At 42.6% G+C, this 20,768-nt stretch overlaps 1 protein-coding gene across 1 annotated transcript; it reads left to right on the forward strand.

The window, feature by feature from the left end:
• Window positions 1–1,251: 1,251 nt before the first annotated feature.
• LOC103771562 (mitogen-activated protein kinase kinase kinase 3-like) lies at window positions 1,252–20,285 on the forward strand (the record flags this gene model as incomplete). Its single annotated transcript, XM_008938862.1, has 10 exons — window positions 1,252–1,367; window positions 1,736–1,825; window positions 4,858–4,898; window positions 8,920–9,019; window positions 10,026–10,139; window positions 13,537–13,657; window positions 17,423–17,556; window positions 18,248–18,321; window positions 19,901–19,968; window positions 20,193–20,285. Coding segments are annotated over exons 1-10 (931 nt in total), but the record flags the coding sequence as incomplete, so codon positions are not given.
• Between the last annotated feature and the right edge of the window lie 483 nt (window positions 20,286–20,768).

Here is a 20,768-nt window from a genome sequence, read left to right on the forward strand (position 1 = left end):
GTTCAGAGCTGGTTAAATCTCTGGTTCAAATTTCATGCCTAAATTGCATCTCAGTATCAGAAAGGGTTTAACTGGGAGTGTTATTTCCCAAGAAGACAATGCTTGGTCCTTAAAATGTCTGGAGACAGCAGCTCAGCAATCCAGTGGGCACGAGGGTGCCACTAGCAGATCCTCTGACAGCATCTGCTGGTGGCACAGGGCCTGGAAGCAAAGCAGCCAGCACAGTCCCATCTTGTACCAAACTGCCCGTGTCAGCTTCTTCTACCTTTTGCAGCATCAAGGGACTTTGGATTATTATTCTTGCAGAAGTGAAGGAGCCTTTCAGTAGCTTTTAGATGCCTTACTTTGTGGTAGCATCATCACAGCCCATCTACTATACATTTCTCTCCTTATTTCTCCCAATTTTTCTTTAGGTTTCATACAAAGTTTTGTTAAATGTCACTTCTCAAAGCTAACAAGCAATGGAAGAACTCTTTAAATTGGTTACATCAGGGATCTTAGCTTCAGAAAGTAATTTCCAGCCAGTAGTGCATATAAGAAGTTCTTCAATGCATATTTTTTATTCTCCTGCATTTGCAGGAAGCCTTGAATTGAACCCGCTGCATTGTACTTCACCAGCAGACAGTGTTTTAGTGCTGTGTGATTTGAATCTGCTCAGTAGATCTTGAAGTCTCATAAAATGGTTTGAACTTTGTTCTATCAGCCTGTTTTGGGGGAAGAGAGGAATGTGTTGGGGAAACTGGCGAAAGCGAGTTGGAATCCAGAGATGTTCTGAGATGACTCTTTGTCCAGATTTTCATTTTTCTTTCTGCTGGCCATGGTTTGTTCTGCTAGCAAGCAGGAATTCGAAGCTGACAGGATATAAAATTGGAAAGGACAGATTCTTACCGGGCTTTCCTTGGCAGGAAAGCCCTTCCTAAATGACCTGTGATGATCTAGCAAATCTATCCAAGTTGTACTGTTTGTTGTGAAGTGCTTTGAGCAGAACCAGGGGCTGGTGATACTGATTCTGAGCCTTACTGTGGTCACATCCTTCTGTGACATTGGACAAATGACTTAAAATTTATCTGTCTTGTTACTACTTCGTGGTGGTGGGTTGAGTTTGGGCTTTTTATGACTGGGAGAAATTAGTGTGTTGCAGAGATCCTAAAAAGGGTTGTCGTTCTATAAGGCACTGAGAAAACCAGTGCAGAAGGGTTAGAGTTGATCCTAAAATTTTACCACTAAAATTCTTGTGCATTCCAGATGAACAAGAGGCCTTGAAATCCATCATGAAGGACCTGGTAGCACTCCAGATGAGCCGACGTCACAGACTGACTGGATATGATACCATGAAGAATAAAGACACTGCTCACTCCAACAAACAGGTAACAGACCATTCAATGAGCACTTGGAATGGTTCCCTGGGGGCAGAAGGGGCAGAGCAGGGTGAGGGTGGGTCTGCTGCCTCTGTCCTGTTCTGATAGCCAAAGCATCTCAAGTGGGTTAGTTCCCTCTTCTCCTCAGGCTGCACTGCCAACGTGGGAGCTTTTTTATTTCCTTACCTTTATGTAGGCAGGGTTAAAAGTTTGCTCTTTGTAACATCTTATGTTCTGCTTTCCTCCCACGTCTGTTTTTGGTGGGGTTTGTTCTGTGTAGATCAGATAAAAAATTTACCAAGTGGTTTGCTGGTTTCATGATCATATTGCTGTTTTTTTGTTTGTTTTTTTTTTAAATGTCTTTTTTATTTTTAAAGAAAAAACACAATGCCAGCAGTCCACCCCTCTTGGGCAGCCCTGCAATAACCACCCAGTGTGCCTCTGCAGTGGAAGAAAAAAAAATCCCGGTAAGAAAAGTGGTTTCTTAGTCAATATTAGCAGTTAGAAATTAAGAATATGTTTTAAAGTTGCGTGCAGTGACCTTTATAGAACTTGAAGCAGGTGTGGGAGGCCAGGAAAGCTTTTCTGTCCTGACTGTCGTGGGGTAGTGGTATGATGTGTTTTTATTGTAGTGGACATAATACGTAGACTCAGAGCAGGAAGCTGAGAAGTCTAATGGTGAGAAGGAAACAAATATTTCTATTTCTGATGCAACAGAAAGCCCCTGCAGTTTAAAACTGCATAATGCAGATAATGAACTAATGCTGGTCTCCTCCTCACAGGTTTTGGGCTGTGTGTAAATTCAGAGTGAAGATCCCAATTAAAAGCAGTCAGCTGGGAGTTGATCCAAGAACAGGGAAGGGGGTTGTCTGGAAGGACCAGCTTTAGGGAAACTGTTTTAACCTTGCTTCAGGGAAAAGGGAGCAGTTATTTACAGGTGTCTGAGCAGAGGCAGCATCCTTAACAGGGGATTGGCTGGTGTCTGGTCATATGTCATGAGAATGAAACTAACCCTGATGTGGATATGGGGATGTGAGGTCCATTTCCTGAAAGAAATGCTTTGCCCAGGGTAATAAGTGGCAGGGTCAATACTTTGAAACATCTCTAGGTTCATTTTATATTGCTAGAGACTTTTTTTAATGAAGGCTATTGCATTGTCTTTCTAGTAGAAGGAAAGGGCAGAATAATGTCACTCTGTCAGTGTGTGCTGCACATCATTTGAATTAAATACTTCAGTGCATAAGCAACAATTTTAGTCAAGAATTCTTTGTCTGTTACTGTCCTAAAAAATAAATTTGAGCTACTTGCAGTTAGGCTAAGGTTAACAGCAGAAGTTGCCCATATCAGTAAAATAACTCTTTCCAGTTATATCCTTATTACAGGCTTAAGCTTTTTGGAGCAGGCTTTAAAGTTCCTGTCTGTCTCTTCCCTGTGCTTTGTCTGCTGGTAATCTACTTGTTCAGCTGGGATCTGGGATTTCCTCAAATGTGCTGGACAAATCCATAGATGGAGTAGTACAAAATCCTTCCCAAAGGACTTTGAAACATAAATTCAGAAATGTCTTAAATCAGAATCTGTAATCATTATTTATGATATTGCATCACAGAACTGGAACACTGAAGCACTAAACTTGGATTTGATTTCTCACTCATCTCTTAGGATAGTTTATGTGGGTGGCTTTAAAAAGTGGTTTATATAGGTGAGAGGTTCAATGTCTTCAAAGGAAACAGAGGGCACTAGATGTTTAACTCCTCTAGGTTCTCTGACATTTCAGCACTAAGACCACATTGAAGATATTTTCTTAGGTCTTTGAAAAATAGGCACAACTGGCCAGTGTTTGATCCTTTTGGAAAAGTTATCATGAGGTGCCAAACGCTGCCCCCTCTTTGTTACAAATTACAGCTTGGGAAGCATGCAGTGGAGTTGATAAAGATCTTGTAGTTTGCTTAGGTGCCAGCAGTTTAAGTTTAAAAAAGGTTTCCACAGTGCCCTGAAGCTCTTTGCATCGTCTAATTTTAGCTAATGAGAGCTTTGTCACTTAGCTGTTCCATAACCTAAACCACATCTTGAGGTCAGAAATTTAATCTGAAAAATTAATTTAAGTTCATCCAACTAGTTTTATTTATTTCCCTTAGGCTGGACTACTTATAATAGTATAGCTTAAAAAAACCCAGAGCCTTTTTTCACTGAAAATCCTAATATAAAAGAATAATTTCTCTTTCCATTATCTCTAAGAAACAACTATTCCATTAGGAGTTGGCTGGTGGATATTTTTTATAGCTTACTACTCCTTTGCTGTTTGTTGCATTTTCCCTTTACTCAATTCAAAAGAGTTCTCTAGATTTTGCTTCATTTTGGTGTCATTCTAGAGCAATTCTTTCTCTTCTCCCATCTGAGGAAGTGTCTCTGGTGGGGTGAGGTGTAACTCCCCCCCCTGCAGATGCTGGTTGCTCTGGAGGGCAGCTCCTTTGTCAGGGCTGTACCTGCAGTGCTGCTGCAGGGATCCCGGGTGCTCGCAGGGCTTGCTGGGTCCCTTTGAACTGCATTCCTGACCACTCGGCCTGCCAGATACTTCCTCTAGCTAAAGAGCATTTCCTGGCCACGTTTTTTTGAAGTTCCTAGATGTATGATTGCCTATTGTCTACAGCTTTCACAGATGGCTTAATCTACTCCAATCACATAAATCGTGCGGCAGAAATGATGGAGTCTTATCAGAGCAGATTTTTTCCCTTTTATTTTTATCTTTCTGACCTAAATTGGGATTTGAACTTTGATCTGCAGAGTTGAAAGTTCAACACGTTGACTCTTCCGTGCCACACAGCATCTTCTGAGCGTGCAGGGAAGGCACAGGTTACACAGGCAGTGCTCTTAGCCATCTGCCACCTATGGACAATGACCCCTTTGCACTTTAAAACATGACACATAGTTAACTTGTTTCTACCTTCCTAGCTTGGGTTTCAAGGGCTGCATTTTTGCAAAAGCAGAGATTTAGTCTGTATCCTAAGAATGAGGAATGTTGCAGGCTCCCTGTCTCTTTTTTGCCATAGAAGAAAATGTGCTTGCTGTGAGAATGCCCAAAGAAAACCAGCTTCAGTTCAGTTGAAGATGAAGTTGGACTCAATTTGACATTTTTGCCATCCAGTGTTAAATATAGATCAGTTTTCCTTAAAGTCTATTTCAGTGTCCTATGTCTAAATGACAGTTAAAACATACAGCTTAGGTTTTGCCCCTTTTCTTCTTCTCCTTTAGCAATTTCTCCATTCCTCATGGTGCTGTGTTTACATATCAGCCCCTTGTTGTCCACTGTCTGCTCCAGTGTCTGTGGAGAAGGTTACTCAGACTTGTGTTTGGGTTGGCCTGCTGAGGAGCTGATGCCAACTGCAGTCACAAATTAACCTGCTCTGTGTTTGGGCCTTAAATTCATACTGTGATCCATTTGTGTGCTATTACGTATGCCAGAGTTTCATTGTGAACAAACTTTTTGTTCTTCCTTCTGCAGAATGATGTAAGGATAAAGTTTGAACATAATGGGGAAAGACGGTAAGTCTGTCTTCACTACTTTGGTTCTTTGCTTAGTGGAATGACTTAGTCATCAGTAATTTAAGTGAAATATTCTGTTGGCTTCACTTTCCTTGTTCCAGAATGAAAAACACAGTAAAGGCAATAGCAAACAGGTCATACTCAACTTGGTTATTTTTAAAAATCAGTGTGTGGTACAGTGCTTTGATTTATTTCCATAAATCAAAGTGAGTTGCAGTAATACTCAAAAAGCTGTCCAGCCTGAAATGAGTTCAGCCCAATAGTCATATTTCAGATTTGTTCCCTTTGTGTTTCCTTTAACTAAAACCAAACAAAACTGATCAAATTAGTACCATTCTTTTCTAGTTTCTCACTTCCTGATGACCTGCCACTGTCACTGTCCTGCTGTGACTGAGCAACAGATAGAGCAAGGGAAGATTTTTTTCACTGGTCTAAAATTTTCTTTGTTATTTCCTCTGTGACTTGGTTTTGAGAGACCTTTTACAAAAATCAGAATGAACTGTATTAGCGTTTGCAGCATTCACACTATTGTTGGCAGGGGATAAAATTGCCTTGACATTTGAAAATAGGTATCAAAACCCCCTTATTTGCCATCTAATTGAGAGGAACTCTTGATGCTGTTAGGGCTGTTGGGTGGCTGTGTGAACATACATGAAGGCTCCAAGCTTGTTTGCAGCCCCTTTGAAGCTGCTCTGCCTGAGAGAGAAGAGGGATCTTGATGCTGGGTTCCAGTTTTCATTTTTTTTTTTTTTTTTTCAGAAATTGATTGGATTGTAAGCATGAATTTATATGCTGTTCTTCATGGATAACCTGTGGGAATCCTTTGGTTTCTCCCATCTCAGACAGTAGTAGTTCACAGTTTTGTGATAAAATGCAAATTTAATGTTGATAGTACAACAGCTCAAGCTCTATGTTGTGATCCTAACAGCCTGTTCATAGCAAAAGTCACTGGCTGAGCTGCCTAAACTCCTCCTCCAGTATCCTTCTTTGTCAAATTCAGGGATTTTTGTTCAAATGGAAAAGCAGAGGTATTCTTTGTTGGTAGAGCAGGTAGCAGAGAATAATTTGTAAAGTCTTCCTCACAAATTGAGTGGCTTCATTCACCGCAGTCCTATATGGTGAATTCTGTCACTGAAAAAAACCCTGACTTTTGATCCTCATGGAGAAATTTTAAAAGTACTCAGAGCTGGGATCTACTGCTGCCTTTGTCAGCCAGATCTTCTCAGCACTCTACTGTGTCAGAGGCATTGTGTGAGCTACAACAGAGCCAGTGTGCAACACGTTGCAGTTTCTTGTGATACCATCTCAGGACAAGGTAACTTGGAAGCAAAATGTTGTCACCCCACAGTCCTATCGTCTTGCATGGCTCCTGCCTGGGAGCATTTTAGATGGCACAGAGCTCAGGGGAGAAGAAAGGTTTGGTTTTTTTTCTGAAGTAACATTAAAATGAAAAGGTTGATTGTGTGTTAGTCTAATTATGCAGTTACGTTCTCCTGAATTCCCCATTTCCAGAGTGGAATGCAGTTACAGACAGCGAGCTAGCTCCGAGAATGCAAGTGTGTGTGCTTGGTTTCAGAGGAGCTGCCAGACCTAACCACAAATATTTAAGGTGGTCAGGCAGGAATGGGCTCCTTAAACCCTGCAGTCCATGATTTTGTGTTAGAAGAGCGCACGGAGTTTTTAAACTAATAGAATTTGTGGCACCTGAGAACAGCTCTGCTTTTTAATGCATGGAGTGTAGAATGGAAGCCTTTATAAGGGACTTCGGCTCAACTGAGAGCTAAATTAGGTTTGTATGCTGCCAGGGTACTATAATTTCATGGATGGGTTTCTTAGTAATGTGTAGAAAATGTTATTGTGGGCTGCTTTTTAACAAGGACAATTATTGCTAAATGGCTGAACGTTGTAGGTCTGGTAGCAAGATGAACCCTTCCTGGGAAGGAGTTAAGGAAGCCAGCTAACACTGGAGCTATTTAAAACAAAAGCTGTGTGTCCTGCAAGGATAGCGAGTGCTGGCGAAGCAGCCTGGATGGACATGACGGAAACTCAGCCTTCTATCCAAAGCACAGGTTCAGCACGAGCTTCCCAAGCTCCTTGAGCTTCCCAGAGGTGATTCAGAGCCTCACTGAGCTCTGAGCATTGCCCCTTTGAGCAAGACGGGTCTCGAGTCTGTGGTCATTCAGGTCTTTTAGTTCTGCCTGATGGCAAAGTTGTGAAGTGTGCTAATAATCAAGCTTTTTATGGTAGTATTTCAGCTGTGGCAGAGTTCTTTCAAGGTGCAGCAGTGGGGTAGCAGCTCTGGAAGTGGTGTAAGAACATGTGGTGTCAGCTGTGTCCCAGAGCTGCTGGCAGTGGAGCCACAGCGTGGTCCTGTGGCACGTGGAAGCAGATGACAAGAAGTCTGGTTGCAGGAGCCCAAAAGCAGGAACAACCAACCATCTGGGTCTTGTGCAGCACAGAGATGCAAAGTGGGCTTCTGAGCAGTAGATGTGCTTGGTGTGCTAGAACAGGGGGTTGTAAACTGTAGCTCACACTCGAATCCTCCAATTCTTGACCCAGGACTTGCTGATTCTTCTGAAAATCATCTTTTTCCATGGCTGTCAAGGTAGCAGCTTACTGAGTACTTGGCAACTTCCTACAGAAGAACATTCCAGGAAAATAAACAGTTTTAGATGCTTTGCTGGAACTTCATATTACTACTTTGCCTAAAACATTAGAATTTCTATTCCAAGGTAGGCAAAACAGTAATAAACCCAGAGAAAAGTATGCTGCCATTTTCTGAGAAGCATGTGTGTGCCACAGGACTCTGCAGGGTTCCCCAGGGAAGCCTTTCTGGAGCCATTTTGGAGTTCTTGAGGCCCTTTGTGTGTGTGAATCTAAAACTCCTGCCATTCAGCTGGCAAGGGAACGACCGGGTGCTGGAACAGGGGGTTGAGTGTCATAAGGTCTGGGCCCAGGGAAAGCAATCAGAATTTTTGACATCTGTGCATATTTGGTGTCAGTCAGTTGGTGAAGGTGCCCAGAGATGTGTTACATGTGAAAAATGCTCATGAGGGAGAAACAAGAGAGTATGAGACTGATCCATCTGATGTGAATATTCTGTCTTAGAGATCTGACTTATACGAATAATCCAAATTTTTGCAAGTCAGCTCTGCCTCTGCTGTTACAGCTGAAGCAGTATTTCAGTTTTGATCAATTTGGCCTCTGTAATTTAAAAAAATAATTAGCTTTTCTTTTTTAATTAAAGTAAGTTGTGAGTGATAAACACACAGTTAGAGTTAGGTTTGACTTCAACTCTTGGTAAAAAGCCCCTGCTGTGCAGTGCAGGGTTTGGAGTATAGCTGCAGAGTCAGCATGGGGAGTCTGTGATTCTGATGTTTGGAGATGTTTGAGCTGAGCATTCCGAGGGCTAACGTGGGGCTAACATCACAGACCAGTCTTGCTAAAGAGGGGATTTGGATCCCTTTGTGTCCTCTTGCTGATGCTTCCCTCAGCAATCCGGGGCTAACTTTGCTCTGGGAATGTTTGTTGAAACCTTTCAACTGGAATGAGGTTTGGAAATTTTTAAGGAGTGAGTTTTGAGTGTAGGGACTGGAATACTTAAAGTAAATACATTTTTTGTTCTTTGGGCCTTCTGCAGGTTTTAGTTCAGCTCTTGCTGAATGTATTTGTTTGTGTTTTGTGCCTGAGGCAGTATTCTTTAAGCCAAATGCACAGAGACTTGTACCTTGTTATGAGAAAGACATTTATTTAGTAAATGATATTTTTCTCTCCAGGAACAGAGGGGTTCTGTTTGAAATCTTCAGCCGAATATTGCATTTTGACAAACCATTTGGGAATGGGTCAGAGATCAAGAAGTCCTTGCTAAAATAATTAGTATCAATGCAAATTAGAAAGGTTATTGACCTGCTTGAGGATGGAAGGAGAATATTCAAATGCAGTTTTAATGGTTTGGTCTTCTAATTTGATTGCATTATCAAGTATGTCTCTGAATTCAAGCAGTGATTCTCTTCCATTCCAGAATTATCCCATTTGTCCGTCCCGTGCGCTATGAAGACGTGCAGCAGAAAGTGAAGACAGCCTTTGGGCAGCCCCTGGACCTCCACTACATGAACAATGAGGTACAGTGTTGTTACCAGTGCTCAGAACACTCCCTCTGGATGACTGCTCCATTTCCCATCTCAAATTCTGTGCCCTTAAATTGAATTTTCAGTGTTTCCCTCTAATACAAACCATAGTGAATCACTCTGCTCCAGAAGAAAACATGCTGACACTGACACATCATCACCCTGGCATGTGCATTGTACAGATAGCAGCATCTTGCTGCCTCATACTGGTGCTGTTTGGGAGACTCTCTTGGGGAAGTAAATAAAAGCATTCAGAGTATTGTGACTGTTGAAAGCAACTATGGCAGGCTAATATAAATATATATGCACACACACACACAAATATAGATATATTTACATATGCAGTCTTGAGGACTGCAGGCAGTCCCAGAGTCATTTCTGCTGTTCAGGACTGCATCTGTAAAGAGAGAGGTGCAAAACCCCTTTGACCAGGGAAGCTGGACAAAAATGAAAGAGGTTCTTCACTGTTAATAACATTCACACTTCGAGATGTGAGTGGGCTGTAGAGTAGAGGGTGTCTGAGCATAGTGTCATGGGGTCTTACTAGCAAGTTTTAAATTCTCTTTTGATTCCCTCTTTCAAAGTTTTAATCTTCTCCACACTAGTCTCTATCTGAAACCAAATTTTCACTTAATCGTTAGGTCTGGATTCATAAGTATTCTGAGACAATGTTCTCACCAGGGAGTCAGGGGCCTGTCTCTGACTTGTTCTTTGCAAAGAGCAAAATGAAGTAGCAATTAATGTTTTTGTGGATGGTGCCTTAGAGAAATGTGCATAGGGTCAGCCATTTCTCTGATGGCAGGAGGAAAACCTTGTTAAAAAAGATGGTAAGACAGTACTGTAATGAAAATTTTTTTGAATAATTGAGCAATTGGAATCCTATCTCATATTATGATGATTTTTTTTCTTTTTCTAATATTTATTTAAATACCTCCTGTGGAAGTAGACTTCGTTTTGCTGTCTTTTCTAATGAATATTTTTCCTGTTCTTTATTTTGCAGCTCTCTATTCCTTTGAAAAATCAAGATGACCTGGATAAAGCAGTAGATCTCTTAGACCGAAGCTCTAATGTGAAAAGCCTTAGAATATTATTGCTGTCTCAGGACAGAAACCATGTAGGTAACAACTTCTGTGACTGCAGCAAAATGAAGGTTTTTACTCTTAAGTCTCTGAAACATGGTGGTGGCCTTATCTGGGAGCAGCAGGGATTAGTAAAATCACTCTTCACAGACACAATGCCTGTGTTTGTCCCCTCTGCTTTGGCTTAGCTATAGGTATCTCTTTTTTTTCTTTTTCTCCTGGCTTCAGCAGCTGTTCAGGGTCTGAGATGTTGCAGCTTTTTAAGCTGTACTATGAAGGCCATTTTATATCAAGTACCCAATTCAGAAAACACTTAATGAGTTTGGTTCACTGAAAAGTTTTTTTACCTTTGATTAATAGCACTGTGTTGAAAGTGCACATAATTATCTTGCCTTTAGGAGAACACAGGTTGTCCTTGAAGACAAGCTATTAGCATTTTTTTCCTGGGTGAGATGCCTGAGGACAGCTCCTAGTGATTTTCCAGTTCTGTAGCCTACTGCATTGAATCCAGCCTTACTCTGTAGAAACTCAGTTGCTTCTAGTTAATAGTGGTGTATTCACACCTAAGTTCAATTTGATTGTGTCTTGCTTCACTTTTCTATACCACAGGTGGCTGTGGCAGTGAGTGTCCATGTAGTTCACACTTTTCAGCAGAAAAGATCATAACATGAGAAGCAAGTCTCTAAGTCAAGCTCCCAAAGCTGCTCGTTTTGGGCAGTGAATTGAACTGCAAGTGGAAGAGGGCAGAAAGCATCAAAAGTTTCCCTAATTCCTGATCTGTGACTGGAGGAACTTTTTTCACTCAACGAATGACTTTTTTTTTTTTCAGACTTAAGGTCGTGCAGCTTTTCAAGCCAAAGACCTTGATAGCTTAGATATCTTATTTGCAAATGAACAAATTCTTTTGAAGAGTGTGGCACAAAAAAGATTTTCTGTCTTGAAAGCTCTATTAGCAGAAGCTTGTCAGTCTTGAGTGTTCATCTACTCAAGTTCTGCAGGCTGTGAGCTCCAACTCTTGGAATAATCACACCTGTAATCCTTGGAACTGTCAGGAGAACTTTAATATACTTCTCACTAGTTTTGAATTTCATAATCCATGTTAATAGAAAGACCTTCAGGAGTGTTAATAACCCGTTTCCAAATGACTGGATGCTGAAAGCTGGCAAGGTGTAGGAGGGGATGATGCTGTTCCTTGTCCTATCCCATTTCCCTAAGTGTTTGTTACTGGCTGTTCTGAAGACAGTACTTGGCAAGAAGGCCTTTAGTCTGACCTAGTGTAGGCAGACTTTGTTCTGTTTTCAGGAAACAGGCCTCAAAAGGTGGCCTCAACTTTTGCTGCAACACAGTAAAACCATCCTCTTTTACAGCCCTCCCTTAATTTCGTTGTCTTCAGACTTCAAACCAGATGTGGAATGATACCATCTAAATTTTACATAATGTGCCTACAATAATCACTTAGTAAATCTTATCCCTTCACCAGCCAGTAGCCAGTACTGTGGTGTTGTCCTTTTATTAGCTGTTTTTTCCTCTTTTGCTCAAAGCAGAAACAAACAGCAAAGTCTTCAGTAAGTGCCACTGTTTCCCCCCCTCTCCTCCGACTTCCTCTCCAGCTCTGAGCTGCCTGACAGGAGAGCCCTACATGTGATAAAGCAAAAGCCCACAGGTCCGAAGGAGGTTTCTTGGCTGCATGATCTCATCCCACTGAGGGAGCGGGAAGCATTATTTTTCCTGAAGTACAGGATGCAGATTTTGTTTTGGTTGTGCTCTTTTCTTTTTCTGGGGATGGAAAGGTAATGCCGTGGCTCTGGCACAAATATCTGTATAAACCCAATTAACTTTACAGCAGTAGCTGTGTGACTAGTACTGAGACCCTGTGTTTGTGAATAGCATTTATATTAATTTTCCTGTGCCTCTCTCTGTGGCTCCTTTGTGCTTTCTTTTATCAAGCAACTCACTTCTGTTGTCAGTCCTTTCTTTGTGTCTAGAAGCTAATGGGAAGAACTGGTTAAGTTGAACACCTAGAGTACTAAAGCCAGACTGTCCACATAAATGGAGTGACCTCTGCACCCATTATTCAGCTCCCATGAACCTGCTCACAGTAGAGTTTGTCATTTAAATTGAGCTCCTTCTTACTCTCTGCAAGGGTAAGAGCTTATTAAATGAGCAGCTATTCGATACTTCACTTTTTTGATTGTGTGGCCTCACACCTTTTTTGCCAGTCATATTCAAATAATTTTCAGAAGTCAGAATTAATTTCCTTGGGGTATTGTTCATCTCAGTAAAATAAGTTAACATTAGTTAAATTCTGTAGCACACAAGAGAAAGGGAATCTTATAGCCTCTTGTAAAACAAGGTGCTTTGGGACAAGAGGATTAAAATTGAAAGTGTCCACTGTGACTGAGCACCTGCTCTGAAAGGCATAGGATCTAATTTGCTTGAGGGAGGCTGGAAGTTCACAGTATTTTGCTCGTTCAGACCTTTGTGCACCATCCTCAGGTACTGGGTGTCCTGCTCAGTCCCTGTGTCATCCATAGGGAGAGCACAGAGGTGTTAGCTGCCTGCACCCAAAGTATTTCCAGGTGAGCCCCCACTGGAACCTGACATGGCCTTGCAGTTTCTCGTGGCAGAACTGTGCAGAAGTGCTGCACAAGGAGGACAACGCTGCTCCTGGGGAGTATCCTCCTGCCCTCAATTGCAAAACCATCCCGCAGCTCCTCTTCTTGCAAAGTCTGCTGGAGTGCTCCCTTCTGTCTTTCTCAGCAAACTGGGGAGAAGTCCTTTGATGTGTCTCCTTTCATTCCTCTTTCTGCTTTGAATGAGGTGAAGGCACTGTGGAAAAATGATCTTTAATTTGATTATGTCTGTGTACGTTCAGGGAAGGATGAATAAGAGCAACACAAGCAGGATTCATTGTGGGATCTCCAAACTCTTTGTACTCTTAAACTCTCCAGAATTTATTTTCACTTGGACAGGCTGAATCATCAGTTTACTTTTTAAAGATCGTGGGGAGTCAGGTTGCTGTTTAAGTGCTTCTAAAGAGTGCAAGATTCAGAATGTGTCTGCTGGCCAAGGTGGCTGGTGGAAATTGTAGGTTCTTCCATGGGCTGGTCTCAGTGAGTGTTTCGAGTTCTATCTTGTTGGTTTTGTGGGTCTCTGCTAATGGAAGACAAACACTGAGACTTGTAAATCCTGCATTCAGGTTGAGGCTGGAGAGTAGCATGCTCTAGTTGTTCGACTCCTGTTTTACACCATAACTGTAAAGCTTGCTCCTTTGCTGCCTTTATTGTTTGTGTTCTGTGAAGTTAATAAGATTTCAGGCTCGAGAACTGTTTCTCAGCTACTTCCTTGCTACTAAACATAATATTTTTGAAACTCTGGCCAGACTACTTGAAATCCTCAGTCTTATTTTATTTATTTTATTTTACCCAACAGACCAGTTCTTCACCCCATTCTGGACTGCCCAAACAAGTCAGGATTAAAACTTCCCAGTCTGTGGGGGATGTGAGCACACCCTATCAGCAGCCAGAGCCCAGAAGTAGGCATCTGTCTGTCAGTGAGTATTTCTGCCACTTCTGCTTGCCTTTCTTTTGTGAAATGTAATCTTCTGGGCACTAGTGTTTATGGTATAGCATTTATGAAAGCCATGAGAAATTGAAAGGTTATTCTGGGACAAGGCAGTTCATTTTCAAAAGCTCTTAATATGTTTACAGTAGAATGTTTCAAAGTTCCTTACTAAGTTGTTGAACAGCTGAGGAGCTGCTGAAGGGGATGTCCTACAGCCAGATTCATTGAGGTTAGAAATTTGGAAAGCTTACGTGAGCCCATTAAGCTTTTTATTTAGATTGGCAATTTCAGTTCATGAAACCTAGATTGGATTTTTCTTTTTTACTTTTTTTTTTTTTTCATGTTGGGCTTTGGAATCTGTCCTCACTGCTGTCATCAAGCATTTCACTGGTAGCACAGGAATTGCCACTGCATAACCAAACAGTGCCCTGCACATCGAGCTCCCTAACCTCTCACTCTCACAGTTACCAGATGAGCAGAGCACAAGGCTGCTGTCATAGTGACTGGCACAGCTGCACAAGAGATAATGAGAAAAGTCAGAGTAACACAGACCTTTGACTCCTTTCCTTTGTGTTTCTGTTAGCTTAGTGAACTTAGGTTTAGTGGAAAGCTTCATGTAACACTCCTGTAATTTTTTATGACTTCTATCTCTGGTAGATTTGTCTGAGTTGTCCCAGTGTCTCTGTTAAAACCCCCTGTATGGCTGTGTGGAACTATTCAAATCAGTGGTTGAAGGATGCTCAAAGCTGCTAACTTCTTATATGAGAAACTAAAACATGCAAAATTGCTTCAATAACTTATGGGTCAAATGAAAAAAGTCTGTGGTTTAGAATCTGGCTCCTTGGTGTGAAACTCAGCAGTGAAAGAGCAGGAAGAGGGAAAGCAATAATGAGGATCTGCAGTATGAAGGCTAGAGCCTTCATGTTCTGTGGTTCTATCTATGATGGTGTTTTCAGCAAATTACTTTTGCTTTAGAAGGGTAAAAAGCTAAATTCTGCAGGAATCAGAAGCAGAGGATGGCTGTGTTTGTTACAACAGCTATTTTAGGGCTTGTCAGACCTAATGTTTCAACTGACAAGTGCTGCAAATCACGAGGGTTGTACTAGGAGCTGGGAATGTCAGTGTTGTTTTGTTTCCAAGTTCTAAACCAGCTCCCTCTGTTCAAGAGGAGTGCTTCACTTGCATTTACTGTGCAAACATGAGGCATAATCATTACAGGATTTTAGATCAGTATTTGCAATGCAATCTTAGCATCAAATAATAAATCTGATTAAACTAGAACAGACACTCTTCATATTGAGGGGTCTAAACCAGAGTCAGATCCACACCAAAGGAACTTCTTGAGAACTAGAGCAGTAGTTCTCAGTGCTACACTTGTCTAGCAAACCTGCTTCTATCCTGTCTAGAGTCTGCCAATCCCCTCTTGTACAGTTTGCTTTTATGAAGTAGCAAACAAACAAAGAAGTGCTGAAAGTTTGTGAATTATGTGACTGGAAGTGGGACAAAAAGAGTTTTCCCATCCTTTCTGGTGTGAAGTTAACACATGTAAAATGAGCAACATTCCTTGGTCCTGTGAAGATGGCAGCAGTATCCATGCACGTCTGAACACCATGTCTCTTTTTTCACAGACAAATTCAGCGCCAAAAACATTTTATTTTAAAAAAATAAAAAAATCATTCTCCTTTATTGGCATTCTGAGGTATCCAAACAATGATGCCAAAGCTAACAGACTGTACCGAGTGTCTGTCGTGGGTAAACTGTAGAGTAATAAGGGGCCCCTTCTGCATCCCAGTTGTACAGACTTTCCTCTTAGCCCAGCTCATGGTTGCTTTCTGAGTAGCCTGACATGTATCAATCAAGAAAGCCTTGGGTTTATTTTCTGAACATGTCAATGTACCACGTTATTAAGTCTAGAAGAGTTCCAGTTCTGTCAGAGGTCTGATGGCAATTTGGCAGCAGCTCAGTCTTGAATCAATTTCTGCTTCCTTCTCTTTTCCTACCTTTGATTTGGAAAAGGATTTGGACGCTGCCCATTCCACAGTGTCTCAGGCCTAGAGACTTTCCTGTGCACACCACGTCATGCAAGGAGAGTCCAAAGCAGCATTTCCAAAAGCTGTTTGCACGCAGCAGATACATCTGTGTAGTTCCTGTCTTCTAAAGTGGACGGGCCTCAAGCCTGCTGCCACCAGCTCAGAGCTTTGGAAGTGAAGATAACTTTTATTTTAAAAAAGAAAAAAAAAAAAAAGTCACTAAGCATTCTGGCAGCAGTTGTGTTTTTTCCACTCACTTCCTTTGATATACATTGATTTAGTGCTGGCTTCCTTTTCCTGCCCAGCGATGGTGCCTGTCCACAATAGCGGCTGGGCCGGGGCCAGCGGGACTCGGGCTCCCTTTGGCCAGCCCTGGCATGGGGTCGGAAGGAGTGAAAGTGTTCCCCTGGGACTGGGGCAGCCCCGGGCACGCTCGCCTGTTTATCCCCACACCACTGGGCTGGGGACGTCACGTGAGCCCCATGGAGCCACTCAGAAAATCAGCTGCTGGCTCTGAGCGATAGAGTTTTACTTTTTACATGGAGCTCACCCCTCCGTGCACTCCGAAGCCATGCCAGCATTGGGGTTTTTTTTCCTTCTGCAGTCCTCTAAAAGGTGTGTGCTGGTTTTCAGTCAGCTCCTACCAATATTCGCCGTTGCTCTTTGTTACAATAACTTCCCTAGAAAATATTTTCCTTGGGAGAGTGTTTGTTGATCTTTACTCATCTTTGATAGCACCTGAGTACACACAGTTAATTAAAGACAGCATCATGAGGAACACAGCTTGAGACCTGATCATAAAATGCTGTCTCTGACTTCATGGGTGACCTTGAGTAGACTGCCTGGACCACAACGTTTCTTGGAGCTCACAGTGTGACTTGGGAGCTGCAGGTGGATAGGTCACTGCAAAAAGGGATTTTGTATCTTCTTGTTTCTGAAGTATCATCTTCAAGGAAAAAAAAAATCCCTCAGGGTGAGGTTTCTCTCAGCAGGTAGCACAACAGAAACTCTTTAGATAGTAGCATTAGCAGATGAGTAAAATGTTTTTCTCATCCTTTGGCCCCTGAACATACTGTCTGTCCATCTGGCCAGCTCGTCTCATTGACAGAAATTGCAGAATTGATCTCCATGTGTTTTTGCCCAAACTAGTAATGCAATTTCATTTTTCACACAGTAAAATGGAAATTTGGGGGTTATTTACAGAGGCAACAGTGTTTCCATGTGATCCTGAGATTGCTGAGTGCCAGTATAATTGGCTCAGCTGATGATGACTAGCAGGACTAGTGCTGTCACTCAAGGTCAGTGATACCAGTTGAAGCCAACTTAGAATCCAGACAGAAGATTGGTTGCCCTGACAAGTGTTTCATTTAGTGGAGACGAGCAGTGAAGTTCATGCCCAGGGATTCCCAGAGTCCTCCATCATCCCTGAGATACTGAAATTCTGCTCAGAAGGTTGAGCAGAAGAGGTTAGAACTAGGTGACTGCTCTGTCAGGAGCTTCACCAAGAATCTCAGTGTCCAGAATGTCATTACAGGTGTTTGTCACATGTTTTACTTTTTGACATGGCACCTCCTGGTTCCATTTCTGTCCAGACCGTAAGGTTCACTGCAGAGTTGCTGTGATCATAGAGGACTCGTGTTCGAGGTGATAGTTGGATGCTGTCTATGTGCACGTGCAGCCTGGTTGCAGCAGGGATGTGAGAGCTGTCCCTTTCTCTGGCCCAGGTTCCCAGAACACAGGCCGAAGCTCTCCCCCCCCGGGGTACGTTCCGGAGCGGCAGCAGCGCATCGCTCGGCAGGGCTCCTACACCAGCATTAACAGCGAGGGGGAGTTCATCCCTGAGACCAATGAACAGTGTGTAAGTATGAGCACTGGGCTGAAAAACACCTAGTCCAGCTGTTAAGCAACTCTCTGCTGTGCTCGGGGCTCTCTTTTTCACTCCAGAATGTTCCCTAGCTGCAGTTGCATTGGCACCTGGTAGCACTGCTTTGTTCATTTAAACTGTGCTTCAGACTTGTTTGTAGATGTTTAAGTTCAAAGCCTTTGTTGGGCTGCCAGAAGCAGTTGCTATGTGTATTGGGCATTGTCTGTCCACCTCAGAATGAGGGGTTTGCTGTCACACATGTATGCTCAGGTTTCCTATTACCAGATCCATGTGACCCTCTTGCATTTGAAACTGTGCTCTCCATTCAACAAAGTGGGAAATAAGGGCAAAGGGCGACGTGCAGGTGGAGGCAGCAATGCAGCAGCACCAGCAGAGACCTGTTCCTGAAGTCACTTGGGATCAAAATGCAGCACAAGGCTGACTTAAAAGTTTCATTTTTCATAGCAGAGTCCTTTGACACCTAAAGCAATGCCTCAAATTTGGTACGTCCTTAATAATTTCTGTGGGAGATAAAGGGAAAAATGTACATTCTAAATAGCTTTAGAGCCCCTTCTTCACCTGGACGTCTTCCAGACAAGCAGTAGTGGGCTCTGATCCTCTTGCACAGCCTCTTTTAGGCATTACACTGAACTGATGTTACCATGTGGTTTCTTCTGTGTTGCAGATGCTGGACCCTTTAAGCAGTGCTGAAAACTCGGTGTCAGGAAGCTGTCAGTCCTTGGACAGGTCAGCAGACAGGTACAAATGTACAGCCTGGTGGGGGCTTATGTGCTCAAATTGAAATGCCAGTTGTACTTACACAAAAGTCTGTTTTCCATCTCATAAATTTTCTCAGAGATAAATAGGAACTTCTTTCCTACCTATATTCCAATATACGAGAATTAACTGTTGTCTTCAGGCTGCTTTATTTTCTGTCAAAACTATACACCAACAAAAACTGGTGCTTCAGTAGCTCTGTATTACAAACACAAAGTTCTGAAGTGTGCCATCTGTGTAGAGCCAAGACTCCAAGAACATCTGGCTGCAGGGTATTTAAATCTCTTTTAAAAAGACAAGGCTGTATTTGTTCGTTTAACAAAATAAAACCCCTATAACCTATTCTAAGGTTACAGAAATATATCATTACCTTACATTCCTATGTCCTGCAAGATATAATATTAATTCTGAAGGTAAATAGAGAAGCTCTTCCTTTGATGAAAAGTTTGCCATAATCAGATACTTTAAATCTTTTCCCTCCCTTTCTTTCCTGTTGCTTGAGGTGTTGGTGGGCAGCTATAGGTCTTACTAACTTGAGTAGCCACTGTGACTTCCCAGCAGCTGTAATGGTGGCCTTCAGCATGTTTTTCAGATTCCTTCAAGCTGATTCCTGTAGGTAGGGTATGGGTTTGTGTCAAGCACTTGAGGTTTAGTTTTGTAGCAGTTCACTTCCTCCAGTTCATGGAGTCACGAGGGAGCACTCACAGCTAGCCTGTGTGTAGGTATTTATTTTTATTTGTCTGGGGATGGTGGAGGGGCATGGCTAATTTGTTGCCTGTCCTCTCCCCTTTCCCTGCCTTAAGTGGAGAAGGAATTTTTTTAAAAAAAAAAACTTCCTGGTTATTCCTTGTAGGAGTGGGCATCATCTGGGCAAACTGTTGTGCAGTAGGGAAGGAATCTGGTTTGGGAGTCTGAAAGCTGTGTCAGGCTTACTGCATTTACACTGGTTAACAAAACCCAGTGTGAACAATGGTGGCTTGGGCACAGATGGAGTTTGTGTAATCTCTTAAGAGATGTTAAAGACCTTCTGCCAAACAAGGGGCCATACTTAGGCTTGCCTGAGGAGTCCTGCTTACCAGGATGAAACATGAGGGTTATAAACAGCTACTTAGGCTCATGTGCTGCTGGTAGAGAGGAAGGTGCACAGAATTTTTCACTTGAGGAGCTCTTCCCCCTCACAGTAAATCACTGGGGGCAGTAGTACTCATTCTCTGCTGTCCTGTGAGCACTGTGCTGCTAGCAGTACCCTCTTCTGCTCTTCCTCTTAGCCTTGCTTTTAACCTTCCTCTTCACGTGTCTGAGGGAAGCACTGGGTCTTATACCACAAACTGGGGAACCACTGAATAAATGTCACTCACAAGCTGAACAGAAGGGGTGGCTGCCCACATTGGGAAATACTCTGGTTAGCTGGGGCTTAGCCTGGCTTTAGCTTTGCAGATTAGCTTAGCGTGAAATTACTGCAGGGACACAGATTTGAGAATAACTGTCACCGATTGTATTTGAAGTCCTTGTAGGTTTTACTCTGACAGGAAAACTTACTCCTGCCTTCTTTCTTCAACAGTCCTTCTTTTCGGAAGTCACGGATGTCAAGGGCACAGAGTTTTCCTGATAATAGACAGGAGTTCTCAGGTACGTCAGTCTCTGACCTAAAGGTTATTTGGCCCAGACATCTTCTGCCATTTGCTGGCTACCCTCCATGTGTGCTGGGATTGTATAAATAGAACTGGGCATGTGTTGATGGATAAAGTTATTTATTACCTCTTCCTAAAAAATCTGCTCTTACAGGGAAATTCTGTCACTCGAGCGTATGCTTTTCAAAGGAGCCTCACTTCTCTCTTTGCATCTCCTTCCAGACCGTGAGAATCAGATCTATGACAAGGCAGGGAAGGGTGGGACCTACCCTCGGCGCTACAACGTCTCCATGCAGCACAAAGACTACAACGATGGTGAGCTGGTTTCAGACCTTTGATTCCAGGCTTAAAAAAGAAGGTGAGGCAATGACAGCCTCCAAGAGCAAGTGTAACTCTGGGTCTAGGAGTCTGGAAGCGCCCTGGTCCTTGCAGTTAGTGCTGGAGTTAATGCTGCAATGCCCAATGCCACGTTTTCATAGCAACTCACAATGGCTGCTTGTAATTCTTTATTTCCTTTGTCCTTTCTGGGGCTATCCAGGGTGACCAGTGACTGCAGGGCTTGAGCAGTGGACATAATTATTAGTCCTGGTCATGTAGAGTGGGTTCCTACCTCAGGGTTTCTCTCTGCTCTGCTTTTCTCTCTAAGGTGAACTTGCTTCTGGGTCTTCTAAGTACACCAGAGACTTAAAGAATCGCATCTCTGCTCGTCAGATGGCTTTATGCAAATTCATTTCTCAGAGTTCCATAAGAGTGCAAATTGCCATAGTCTTCGTTTATGGTTTATACTTGCAAATCCAG

Source organism: Merops nubicus, unplaced genomic scaffold (assembly GCF_000691845.1).
Source record: "Merops nubicus isolate BGI_N331 unplaced genomic scaffold, ASM69184v1 scaffold27064, whole genome shotgun sequence".
Classification (NCBI taxonomy): Eukaryota; Metazoa; Chordata; class Aves; order Coraciiformes; family Meropidae; genus Merops; species Merops nubicus.